The sequence below is a fragment of the Epinephelus moara genome, chromosome 16 (assembly GCF_006386435.1).
Source record: "Epinephelus moara isolate mb chromosome 16, YSFRI_EMoa_1.0, whole genome shotgun sequence".
Taxonomy (NCBI): Eukaryota; Metazoa; Chordata; class Actinopteri; order Perciformes; family Serranidae; genus Epinephelus; species Epinephelus moara.
In genome coordinates this window covers 18,078,187-18,091,398 of record NC_065521.1, presented here as the reverse complement: position 1 = coordinate 18,091,398, position 13,212 = coordinate 18,078,187, and the positions used below count along the sequence as shown (strand labels likewise).

General features: G+C 41.0%; 1 protein-coding gene across 4 annotated transcripts in view; it reads right to left on the bottom strand.

Annotated features, from left to right (window-relative positions):
• The window catches only part of LOC126402688 (helicase ARIP4-like), a 99,584-nt gene that overhangs the window by 40,202 nt on the left and 46,170 nt on the right, over positions 1–13,212 (bottom strand). Inside the window, exon 1 of one of the 4 annotated variants that reach the window (XM_050064858.1) lies at positions 5,997–6,360. The exons of 2 other annotated variants lie outside the window; for them this stretch is intronic. In XM_050064858.1, the coding sequence (XP_049920815.1) occupies positions 5,997–6,000 (4 nt within the window). In that variant the 5' untranslated portion in view covers positions 6,001–6,360. Of the gene's footprint in view, positions 1–3,061; positions 3,371–5,996; positions 6,361–13,212 lie in introns of those variants that run through there. One more of the 4 variants, XM_050064857.1, reaches the window with a different exon arrangement.

Genomic DNA, 13,212 nt, shown 5'->3' with positions numbered 1-13,212 from the left:
TTTTATTGTGCCACAGAGGTGTTGCTGCTGTTTAACTGTTTCACTTTTTCCGTTTCCCAATAAGCTGTTCGTCACTGATGGACAGATTGTAATCACAGGAAGATGTGCCAAAACACACACACACACACACACACACACACACACAACACAATAGGTTTGAGGGAGAACAGTGTGTTCTTTTAGCCTTTATCACTACGCACCATGCCACGTTTGCAGCAATGACAAGGCATCTAGTGTCCCTTTTCACAACGAGCCAAACACTCGGAGCAATCCCAGGAATTACGATCATGCAGACATTGGCTATTTCTTCATAAAAGCATCCCCGTGAATGCTCCTCATGCCAACACAGTGAGAGGCATACGCATCAGAACACCATGCACCCTGTGCAAAACCAGAACAAACAAGAAGGGCACTCAGAGATACACAGCTCCACCAAGGCCTAATGCCCTGATTTGCAATGTTAATTAAAGGGAAAACAATTTGTGTATCAGCCCTGTGATTCAGATCTGCTCCAACATGTAATGGACCTTCCTTGGCCCATGATACACCCTTCAACCAAGTTTCATGAAAATCAGGCGAGTAATTTTTCTGTAATCCTGCCGACAGACAAACAAACCAAACCAAAAACGCAACCTCGTTGGCGGAGGTAATGATGACCGTTTTTTGTCAGGATAAAAAGTCAAGAGTTGTGTTCACAATCCGAGTGATGATGCAACAGCGTGACCAACTACATTATCGCTGAGTCGCAGTTGAAGTGTTCATTACCTAGATACCTAGATCACCTCGACTCAACGTAATCTAAAGTTTGTAATCGGTTAACAAAATACCTGTGCTTTTGATTTGTGTCTGACCTCCATTTAAATGTCACATTTCGCTTCCCTGTGTGCACCGCAATGCACAGAAAGCTAGCATAGCATCAGCTAACTGAATAAACTAAATAACACATTACCACAGCTAGAAACAAAAACATGTATTTGTAGAACGTCACGCCCGTCCGCAGCGACAAGTGTAAGGCAACAGTTTGTAGTTTCATGTTACTGGCTTCCATTTATAACGACTTGTCACCCGCTGCTGTGTTGTTTATAGTGTGAACACAGCGTCAAGTGTCGACTAAGACACACTTTTGTTCGAACTATTCAAAAATTCAACAGCAGTTGTCATTTATAGTCCAGGGATATATGAGCTATAAATCTTCAATATATAATCTTCAGTGATGCATTTTTCATTGTTTCGCCTCTGTACTCTGAACCCACCGCGATTTAAAATGAAACAATGGCTGTAAGTGTTGGCCTATAGCTTTGATTCAAGTGTTCCCATCTATATTGGGTGAACGCCAAAGGACATTTAGTACAATGCAACAGGAAAAGGATACTTAACATACAGATGAGGTAACCAAAGAGTTTTTTTAGGGTCAAACTTTAGTCTCATGACCTTAATCCACCTCATCATAGGCTCACCCTCTGAGGGTCTGCGTCTGTGAGGCAGAGACACTGGATGGTCAATTTATATCTGACTGTCGAAGTTTATATTAACTTGCCCATTTACTTGAGTGCCCTAAAACTGGGAGACAATGTATAAATGGGGTTGTAATTCTTGCACTGTTTGTACTGGATGTAAACACCCTTAAATTAAAGCTGTTTAAGCAGACTTAAACTTTAAATCTAAAGTGCAGAGACAGCATAAGAAATATCAGCGCACTACCATTTACAGACGGCACTTCACTGCAGATGAAAACCTGAAGAGTCACAAAAAGATAAGCAAAACAACTACGAGATCCTTTAAAAGTAATTTAAGACCTTTTGTGGCACAGATCTTTGACAATATCTATGAAATAATCACAGGATTTTGTGCATACGGGATCGTCAATGAGGTCTTAAAGGATTTGTTTGATGAGAAGGGAGCAGGGATTTCATTTATTAATATTACTGACCTGAAATAAGTTTACACATGAGTCTTTATGGTGTAAATTCATGGCACAAATCACTGCAAATAGCATTAAAATATTCTATTAAAGGGAAAAAGAAACAAATAATGATATACATTTACTGCATTATGCATACATATGTGAACTCTCTCATATGGCTGTATGTAAAACACAAGACTCCAAAATAACAATACTAGGAATAAAATCCAAGCAATGATCCAAAGTGCCTATGTGTGTATTGCACTTACTCTTCAAATATTTTACTTCCATTCATGAAGATAAACTGCAGACTGCGGCGGCACTCTGTCCCTGCCTGCCTCCTCACGCGCTTACCCCCCTAACCCACTGGTCTGATGAACCATTTGTTTTCCTGCCTCCACATGCTCACACTTCCAGCGTGGCCCAATCCTGCCCGGTTCCACCAATCACGCACTGGCATTGGTTTAGGTAACCGTAGAAACAGCCAATGGGAGACGCAGACCTGAGACAACAACGCGAGAGGGAGAGGCAGCCGGGCACGCGTGGGAGAGACCGGCTAAAAGATGGAGGGAGGGCTGACTGAAAAAATACAGAAAATGGGACAAAGCCAACACAGGGATTGAGGAATGGATGAATATGACAGAGGGGAGAAAACACGAAGAGGTAGAAGTGCAGAGAGAGAAAACAGAGAGAAAAGAAGATAGATGAACCGTGCATGCTTAAGTAGGCATGGATCCAGTGTTACACAACAACGTTAAGTAACTTAACAAGCGTCAATCAACTGCTGCTGCACCTTCTAGACACTTCAGTGATGGTTATAAAATATCAAAGTTCCTCTTTCTCATCATGTTATCATTTTTCCATATTCATCTCCTCTCTGGTTGCATTTCTTTAAACAGGATGCTGCTGGGAGTGCTCATTATCTCATGAGATGAACTACTGATTTCTGCAGCTCTCTGCGCAGCGTTTCTTCCTGTTCTCACAGCATCGCCTCATCTCAAACCCTCCTGCACCCCCTTCTTTTTCCTCTCTTTTCTACTTCCAGATTTCCCCTCCATCTCTCTTATTTCTCACAAACTTTCTACCCCTTTCCTCGAAGTCAGGGATCGATCCCTTCCCCAACGCTGCATCAGGGGTCAGGGTGATGATGTCACCTACCTGCAAATGACTCTGATTCGTCCAGGAGCAGCATGGTTATTGATAAAAGAGAAGAGCTGGTCTTCTCTGCTTTCCTTCGTCCTCTCCTGTTTTATCTCTTGCTCACAAACTCCCTGTCAAACTCACAAAACCGCGTCCTCTTTCAGCGGGGAAAAACTTTAAAAAGAAGTAAACAGGAGGTATTGTCTCTTCTTCTCAGCCTCGTTTTACACTCGGCTGGACTTTAATCTACTGCCTCAGTGACTGACTGACTCACTGTCTACGAGCCAACCACTCTGTGTGCTCCTCTCTGCTCAATAGCAATGTGAATGTGAGGCTGAGGCAGCCAGCAGGGCTGGCAGCTGAAAAACTTACATAACCCTTCATGCTGGAGCTGGGGCCCCGCCGAGGGGGGACTCCTACAGCTGATCACCGCTCATCCCCCCTCCCCTTTCCACAAAAGAAAAAAAAACACACACTCCTCCATAACACACTGAGGAATACAGAGCATGTGCAGAAGCAGCCGCCCACACATTCATGCTGCGTGTTTGTGCGGTCAGTTTAAAAAAAAAAGGTGATTCTGTCAAGACGTTCAGATTCAAACACCTCAACAATGTTTATCATTGGTTGGTCTAAACAATCACTTAAACTGAAAACTGCTTAAAAAGTACTACATTTGAAAAACTGATATTCAGTTCAACCAGGTTGGATTTCACACAAACACACATGGCTGGATGTTATTAGAATTATCTTGTTTCAAGCACCATGTGAAACTAGTACTTCCTCTCACACATGAACGCTTGCATAGACAGAGCTGGCACCCTGTTGACACAAACAGACAGCTTGTATGTGTTGCCTATATGTGTGTGTGTAGCAGAATGAAGGGCACAGAGGGGGAATGTGGTCGCAAAAAACTGTGTCAAGGTCACTGACACAACTGCACGCTGACTCCCACTAACTCTCAAACATTACATGATCCATGTAGCATCTTTATTTTTGAAACAAAGTATATGGTAACGCTTGGTGGTGAGACATTTATTTAATAAGCAAATGCTGTATTTTAGAAGTTATTAACAGTGAACTGTGTCTCGGATCTAGTGTGTGAAACGATGGCTTTAAAAAAGCAAAATACTCACAGCTGTTCCCTCCACTTGTTACAAAATGAGATCTGCTCCCACTTACCAATATGTACAACTCAGGAGATATAAACAGTCATCATATCAGTAATTGAAACCAGATTAAAAAAAACAACAACAACAAAACTCCCGTACCATTTCCACTGTTTCATCAGAAGTTACTTTAGCACCAGACTACCCTGTCTTCTAGAGCAATGGTTGCACTGGTGGTCCTTTCTGAATAATCACTGCCTTGATTATGTCCAGAGACAACTCTTTGAGTAAATCAAACACTGCATTTATGTACCACAGTGGATTCACATGGAGGTGATCGGGGTGGATGACGGAAATACCAAGAGCAGAATTGTAATGGCAGAAATCCTGGGTTCATGTCCAGACTCCTGTCTGTGGTTACGGTTAGGCAACAAAAGCACTTTGGTTAAGGTAAGGGAAAGATAGTTATTGCTGTTCAAAGTTAAGAAAACTGGTAATAACAAAAATCATGCTGTAGACACTGCGAGAGGATAGTGTACATTGCAAGGTTGCCGATTTTGGAAGAAAACAAATCAAATACCTTGTCAGAGAACATTTTGCAGATATCTTCAGTTATAACATTTTTGCAACCTACCAGATATGTTGTCACTTGGCCTAACATTTCCCAAAAAAATGTGTTTGCTGTCTTTTTCTTAACTGCTCATCATTGTCTGCATGGTGCTTGGCTGCTAGCATTTGGTTTGTTTAGGAAGGAGGTGCACTTGAAAAGAAATGGTGATGCAAACGTGCAATAAAGACGTAGCTTGAAGATGACAATATGAACCTATGTTTTAACTTTGCACCAGTGATACTGGATCATTGCTCACTGAACTCATATCAATCAATATCAATTCTATATGCAACATTCACAACATCAATATGCTAGCCCACAGTCGCTGCCTTGCACTGCACTCATATGGCTGTTACCACTGATATCCCCACCTTTCTGCCTCAGGTTAACAATTGTAGCTCTTTCAGCAATGTTGCTATTGTTAGCACTGCTTATGGAGTTAGCACTGTTAGCTGCTAGGCACCGGCTCAGCCACCTCCATGCTGAGAACTGAGTGCAGACAATCCCGCCCTAGACTCTGAATCATTGATATGCTCCTCATGTCACATACAGCTCCCTTAACATAAATGCTGCAGAAGTAGTACAGCACACTGGAAACTGTACAACTGACAGTACAACATGTCCAGAAACAAATTAGTCTGATTTCTTCAGTAAACTGATTTGTTACAGTTACCCGCAGACCTGAGGGAACGCTGTTATGAGAGCTTTTTAAGAAAAAACATCACCCTGGATTTAACGGCTCATTGCTCCAACACTAGAGGCTACTTTTACTCCAAAAACTTGATTCTTAGTTAAGCAAAAGATGAAACTAAATTCAGGCTTTTTCTAGCAACAGAAACGGAAGTATTTATGCCAATTTCTACTTGAAAAGATTTACCCATGAAAATGTTATTTTATCCAAGTAAAGTGACATTAAAGTCCTTGCGATTCAAAACAAGGATACATTTTTTGGGGGAACAAGGACAACTACTGCATCTATTTCATAACATGCCTTATGAAACCTCTTAGCTCTGCTCTGCCTGAGTGGCCCAGGCCAAAGACTTGGCACTGCACCACATGTAGGTCAGTGTGATAGTTGTGCCTGCATATTTGCACTGATAAGAAGACAGACAGCAGAGGAGGTATTAGTATTGAGGAGGATGAGAAGAAACAAATGTGTGAAAAAAAAAACGGCCAACTAACCAGAAAATGAGTCACACACTGAACAAGCAAGTCAAAAAGGATTTAGGCTACTCACCCATGTCATGTGCTTGAAAGTAGTTTTTTGTCTCCTACTCTGGTGAGAGATCCATGCCTCCTCTACACTTTCTAGAAAGTTATTCCAGCTGTTGCCTGTTTCTCCTTCATGCTGCTAACACACTTCCTTAGTGTCCCGTCCGAACGGAGTGTGTCAAAGTGTGTGTGTGAGAGAGAGAGAGAGAGAGAGAGAGAGAGAGAGAGAGAGAGAGAGAGAGTGTGTGTGTGTGTGCGAGGCTCTCAACATCTAGCTCTAGACTCGTCTCGCAGCTGTACCGGCACACCAGCGAGGACAGAAGGCCATTGGGACAATTACAAAACAATGAGTCGCTTCTAAGCTGCCCCGGCCTGCCGTGTGTAGGAAACCCCCCACTTGTGCTGGTTTTCCTGTCTACTTCCTCCTCCTCTTCCCTCTCTTTCTCCCCTCCCCCTCGGCCAACTGACACAGGAGTGAGTGTGATGTCAGCAAGCCACGCCCCTTCTGGAGAGGCTGCCTTAGGTAACAAGGGTAATAGGGTTCAACCAGGAAGAGATGGACAGACAAACAGAAAAAGGAAAAGAAAATGAAAGAAGGGGGAAAGAGAAAAAAGTCTTTACTTCAACTTCTGGTCTTGTTGATACATGGTCATTTTGCTGGAATCGTATCAAGGTCATGACTTAATTTGAAACACTAACTGACATTCAAAATGATGTTTAATCCTTCGGGACCATCTGAAATTTGAGAGTATGGAGATAAAACTGTGGGAATGAGGAGAAAGAAACAAGAATATGCCTGAAAGAGAAAAGGAGAGTTTTAACCAGCCAAAGTCATCATTCTTTTTCTTAACTTTGTTATTAAAATATGATTCCCAACATTAATCACTTTCATTAGCCTGGTGTCTGACCAGGCTAATGAAAGTGATTAATGTTGGGAATCATATTCTGAGGCATACAATAACATACAAGCTCTATGGGTCTCTCATATCAAGTCTCGTCCATTTTAAACTGTAATAAGTTCTGCAGGAAAAATAAATTCGACTGTATCTTTGTGACACTTTAAATGTTAAATCAATTACTACTGAGAGTCAGATTTAACATTTAAGTATCAGTTTGTGGTGGTGATGGACTGTAAATGCTGTGAGTATTGTAAGATGTCCCTGTTATTTTGTCCACACCTTACATTTTGCAAAAATATAAAAAAATACATTTAGTTGGTTTAGTTTCCCTGGGTGTAACAAACACAAATTCTCACCAAAAATAAAAAGATTAAAAGTCTTAAATGTAAAAAAAAAAAAGGGGAAAAAAATCTGAGAAACTAAAATGGCAACATATGACTGCAAACCTTGCAATTACTACTTAGGCCTTTCTATTGTCCCTTTAACACTGCCTCAAGAGCGAAAGCTCATGCCGTTATGCTGCCTCACCACTGTATAAAAAGTTCAGTCATGAAATGGGGGGACAAACTTAGACAAACAATAAGGTCTGGGTGCTCCTTACCCTTCGAGCAGAGGACAACATCAGTTGCCAAATAACAAGGATGTTTTTGCCATGCTATGCCATCGTTACAGTTTATAAAGCGCTGCCGACGTGTATAATACATGTCACTCTAGTCACACTAGTGGCTGACGCAGTTGTGCTACACGTATGTCTGTCACACCTCGTTTGCTTCCACAGTGCCGGCATCTTATCTAAAATCACACACTGGAGCGGCATGATGATGTTGCCATTGTTTGGTTCTGTGTAAAAATGCAAAGGTGGCATAAAGGAGGGACTTCATAGTGGCCCTAAAGTGGGATCATTTTGCAAATAGGACTTATAGCTGTGCTGAGGGGCATGAGGCAATCATACAGAAAAGGAGAGAAAACCCAGAAAATGAAATGAAGAGGGACAAGAGGTCAAAAAAGAGGGGAAAAAGGGAGCAGGGATGAATAAAGTCATGTGCTACTACCTTCTGGTCAGGGAATGCCTTGGAAAGTTCTTGTTTGGCTTCACAGGACGGTATTGCACATCGTAAACACCAATAAACACATCATAAACACCCCAATGGCCACAGACAGTAAATTTCAGCAACATGTTAATGCGAAAACCATCAATGCTGAGGATGGAGAGGAATTACCAAGAATTATGTAGAGTATATCGTAAAAAAAATGAAAGCTGGAGGTGATCAAGGTGAGAGAGAGTCGGAGAAAACACATAAAAGATGAGAGGAAGTCTGAAAAGAAGAGTAAGCTTGGAGAACAAGACAGTCAATGAGTGACAAAAGAAGATAAGGAAAGACAGAAAAGTCCATGATAATAAGGGGAGGGGGCTGTTTCACTGTTTCAAAACAATCCCATGAACTCCAGAACCTGTTAAAACCCTTGTTCGTGGTGTGGGATTACACACACACTTACACACACGCATATGCATGCACACACACAGGGTGGAAGGTGAGAGCCCAGTCTCACATGGCTACATACACTAACCCACATTGCTCTGGAGCCTGGGGGAGGGGCAGCAAAGTGAGAAACACTGAGGTGGGGGAGGAGATAGGAGGAGGCGGTGACAGCAGCAATGTGAGGCAGAGGACTGCCGGGCAAAGCATGAACACACACTCACATTCACCTTTGCCACACTACCACAGTTCTGGTATCCAGCCACCCCTCCTCCTGTGAGGAAGGAAAGCTCGCATTTCACTGTTTACATAATCTACATTGACCAATAGAGAGAGAATGAGAGAGACAGAAGGATGGCATGTAGAGTCACAATATTTTGTATTTTTGTGCGCTGCTTCTGAAGAAGAATTCAGATCTTCACTTGGCTCACAGTAACTAAATATACTTGACCACAACAAAAAATGCCTGCCATAGGAAACTTCAGTTTACGGTCAATATGTTTCATTACTTGACAGTCACGTCACATAAACAAAGCTAATTTTAACCAATCATGTCTCAGTCTGTTATGAACAGAAAGCTCAGTCTGTTATGAACAGAAAGCTCACTTCCTTCTTGGTTAGCTAGACAGACCAAATGCTATAATTATCAAAGGGAAGAAAGTTTTACAGAAGAGCTATTTCATGTTGGCACAGAAACGACAACTCAACAGTCACAAAAACCTTAAATGTAAAGAGCCGTTGTGGATAAGTGTGGTGATGTAGCAAACTTACACTACTTAAAGTCCAATTCAGCCACAAAGTGGATGAGACAATTTAAGAGACTATTTGAGGTCCAACACAAAACAGATAAGCCCTGTTTCCACTTAACACTTTCGGTATGGTAACGTTGGAACCAAAAGTACCCTTCACACATGGTACCTAGACCCTAGGTCCATTTAGCGTTTCCACCCCAAACAGTACCCTTAAATATGGGCGGGTTGTTCTCACTTACAGCTCCGTCCAGCACTCACTGTATGTCCTCATTACTGGTGACACAGATGAAAGTCTGCACCTCGTTTATTGTCCACAAAACAGGGTTACACGCGACATTTTTAGAACCCAATGAATTGAGGTTTTTTTTCCAGACTCCAGCTGCTGTGAGAGGCAGCAAAACATGCTTTGATTTTATAGTTACAATTTACTGATGTAAAACTCTCCGCGGTATGAACAGTAATTACATGAGCCTCAAAACCAGCCACAACCAAAAATGGGGACGGTATGGAACGGATCCATTGGTACCATCCACAACTTTTCACAGTGGAAACTGAAAAAATGCGCACCGAACTGAACTGAACCGTACTGGTTGGAGGAAACAGGGAAAATAGTTAACAGTTCTCACCTAAGCCAAAAACCTGTGCCAATATACACATAAAATATCAACAACTAAGTTAATCACATGAAGCAACAGATAGCAGTGTGCAAGTCCACGGTCTTGAACACCAGCAATTAGATCCATCCCCTTTAATTAGGGGCGTATAGTGACCAAGTACACTGACTCAAGTACTGTAGCTACTTAAGTACTTTTTTGTAATTCTTTAGAAAACTTATGACCTTTTACTCTACTACATTTTAAGGACAACTATTGTAGTTTTGACTTCACTACATTCTTATGAAGGTTCTGGTTACTTGTTACTTTGAAGCATAGCTTTGAAGTTGGCAAACTAAATGAATTTTTTTTCTAAAATGCTCTGAGTCAAGTTCAGTATGCTTTCTGCATGTATTGAACAGTTTATTTTGAACTTGGTAGTGGTAATGATGGCTACAGCAGATAAAGATGATGATTCCTCACCACCAGAGCACCCACGGCCACATCCGAAGTCCATGTTTGAGATTTTTGAAATGAAGACAGATTCATATCGTTTTAAAGGTTTCTGTTTAGCGCACACAAACTTAATGACTGCCTACAAGAATTATCTGTCCAACTTGAGAGAGCATGTTTATTCAATTCCAGATATTTTAAAATTTAAAACAAGTTATCTGTGCTGGCAGTAGTTGCAGTTTTTATGCTTTGGTTGTCAAATGACTTTTTCTGGGTTTTTATGGATTTGCCTGCCAAGTTATTATATTGGGTCTGGGTCAACAATACAACGATGTTTTGACATTAAAGTATTTTATCAATACTTAAGTATTTTTAAAAGCAAGAGCTTCAGTACTTTCACTCATAAAATGTGACAGACTGATTTCCCCTCGTATTAGAGTAATATTTGACCAGGAATATCTACATTTTGACTCGGGCAATGAAGTTGTGGACTTAGTCCACCGCTGCCTGTATCGAGCAGGGTTGCAGCAACAAACTGCAACATCCCCATATGCTGCTTTTTTAAATGATGAAACACACACTACCGGCAGAGCAACATGGGATCAGACTGTGATTGTACTGGGCAGCTGTCAGGTATAAATGTGTGTACAGGGTGTTCCTCACTGTACATAGCGTGAGACAATACTATTGCATCTATTAAACACAAGTCAAATGTCTGTTTATTGTTACAGGAAGTTTAATCAAATCTTTCACCAGGAGGTGGGACCCACATGACTGAGGCAGACAGCAATGAGAGAATCAGTTGTCTCTTATACACTGCCTGTTCAAGGCAGGAATGTCATGCCGTCTTTCTGCCTTGCTGTTTCTTAAAAAAGGTACAATCACAGACTGGGGGGACAGAGTTGTCTCAGCTTTAAGCTGGCAGTGGAGGTGGTAACGGTGCTGAATTGACATCTGTTTAAAAGGGACAGCCAGAAGGACGGGACCATGGATGGGACGGGTGTGACATTTTGACGACATGTTATGTGTGCAACCCACCACAGGAGATTTAAAAGCAGCTAGAAGCAATTAGCAGCTACCTCAAAAAAAGAAAAGCAACTGAAAATGTCTGCAAACTGAGGAGACAATGAGGTCAGGGAGCTCCTTACCCTCGAAGCAGAGGGCAAGATCAGCCACCATATAACAGAGATGATAAATGATTGTATTTGCCATAATACACCATTGTTGTTGTTTAGAAATCGCTGCCAACGCATCACAATGTCTGTGTAAAAAGGGCAAGTGAAATGCTGAGAAGGACGCTGAAGGTGTGAAGTATAGAGTGACTGGGTGACCTAACCTTAGAGGCAAAGTTTTTTGTTGTCTTCACAATACATAAGTAGTTTTAGAACAGCTAGAGGACAGACAAGAGCTCTGGTTTACATTGACCAATGAAGTCCTTAAAACCAAGATAACACCTAGAATTACCGCCCCGCAGTGGTATGCCACAGTTCACAACCATGTCTGTGAAAACGTGGATGCTTCACACACATTTTCTCCCCAGCAGTACAGAAGATCCATAAAATCAGCAGTTTCAAGGTGGACACCCAAGATTAGAGTCACCAATTAATTCAGTATCTGAAAAACTGTCATCCTTTCTGTTCCTGTGTTTTAATGCTGAGTAATGGACAGAAAAGTGCATTATGCAGAACATTATGATGTCACAGTGAAGCTGACCTTTGACCTTTCGGATATAAAATGTCGTCACTTCAGCATTTCATCCTGTTAGACATTTGTGGGAATTTTTGTTGTAATTTATGTGAGAATTCTTGAGCCATGGCCAAAAACATGTTTTGTGTGGTCACAGTGACCTTGACCTTTGACCTTCAACCACCAAAATCTAATCAGTTTATTCTTCAGTCCAGGTGGACATTTGTGTCAAATTACTGAGACATAACGTTCACAAGAACGCAACAAACTAGGTCACAGTGACCTTGACCTTTGACCAACAAAATCTTATCAGTTCATAGTTGAGTCCAAGTGAACAACTGGGATGGACAGACGAGCAACTGGAAAACATAATGCCTCTGGCCATTACTGGCTCGGAGGCATGAAAATGCTCAAAGATGAATGCATTATTAGATATAGTTGAATAAACAATAGTACTTTAGTTGATATTCTGTGGATATAATAATTGGAGGTGTAGTTTTTTTCTGAGCACCTCGAGAATTTCTGTCCATACTTAAGAAAATCAGAGGTTTATTTTCTACCAGTGTTCACATTACATTTGTCTGTAATGCAGTAATGTAACACGCCACTGTTCAAAATTCGATAATCACACTACAGTTACTAAGCAAACAATAGAAATGACTGGCATTACATAAGTTCCTCAATTATCTGCATAATTGTCTGCATAATGGGCGAACAGAAAAAAACATCAAATGTGTGATGCCTCTGCGCCGGAGGCTCTTCAGCCTGTACAGTTTGTGCTGACTCCGAGGAAGAACAGGTTGTCTGACAAACAAATAGCGAGACTCCTCCTCACGAGGTAAAACTGCTGCTTTAGGGTTATAGATGTCAGATAAACTGGACTAGTCTGGTATAAATCCATGGTTTGGTGCACGACCAATTTGTGTAATTTTGAGTGTGTTTGGTCCGTTAAACGCAGCTCACATGCCATATAAACATGTTTTCTTCCTTTTAAGTCTGTCGTTATCTAATTGTGTTGGATGTCTAATCTTTTATATTATTTAGGCCTATTAATATAATATTTTGAAGCAAATACCTGTATTGCTTTGTGTTATTTTATATATTCATTAGGGGTGTAACGGTACACAAAAGTCTCGGTTCGGTACGTACCTCGGTACACAAGTCACGGTTCGTTTTTTTTCGGTACAGTAATGAAAAAAATAGACAACTATTAAATATCTTTTACTTATTGGTAACCTTATTAAAACATACCACCACAGCAGTTAACTCTTTTTTGATTAATTTTTGAATGAAACAAATATATATAAAATCCTGCTTTTTCACACTGTTTGAATGAAAATATAAATATAAAAGTGAAAAATAAAATCCTGCTGTTTTTTT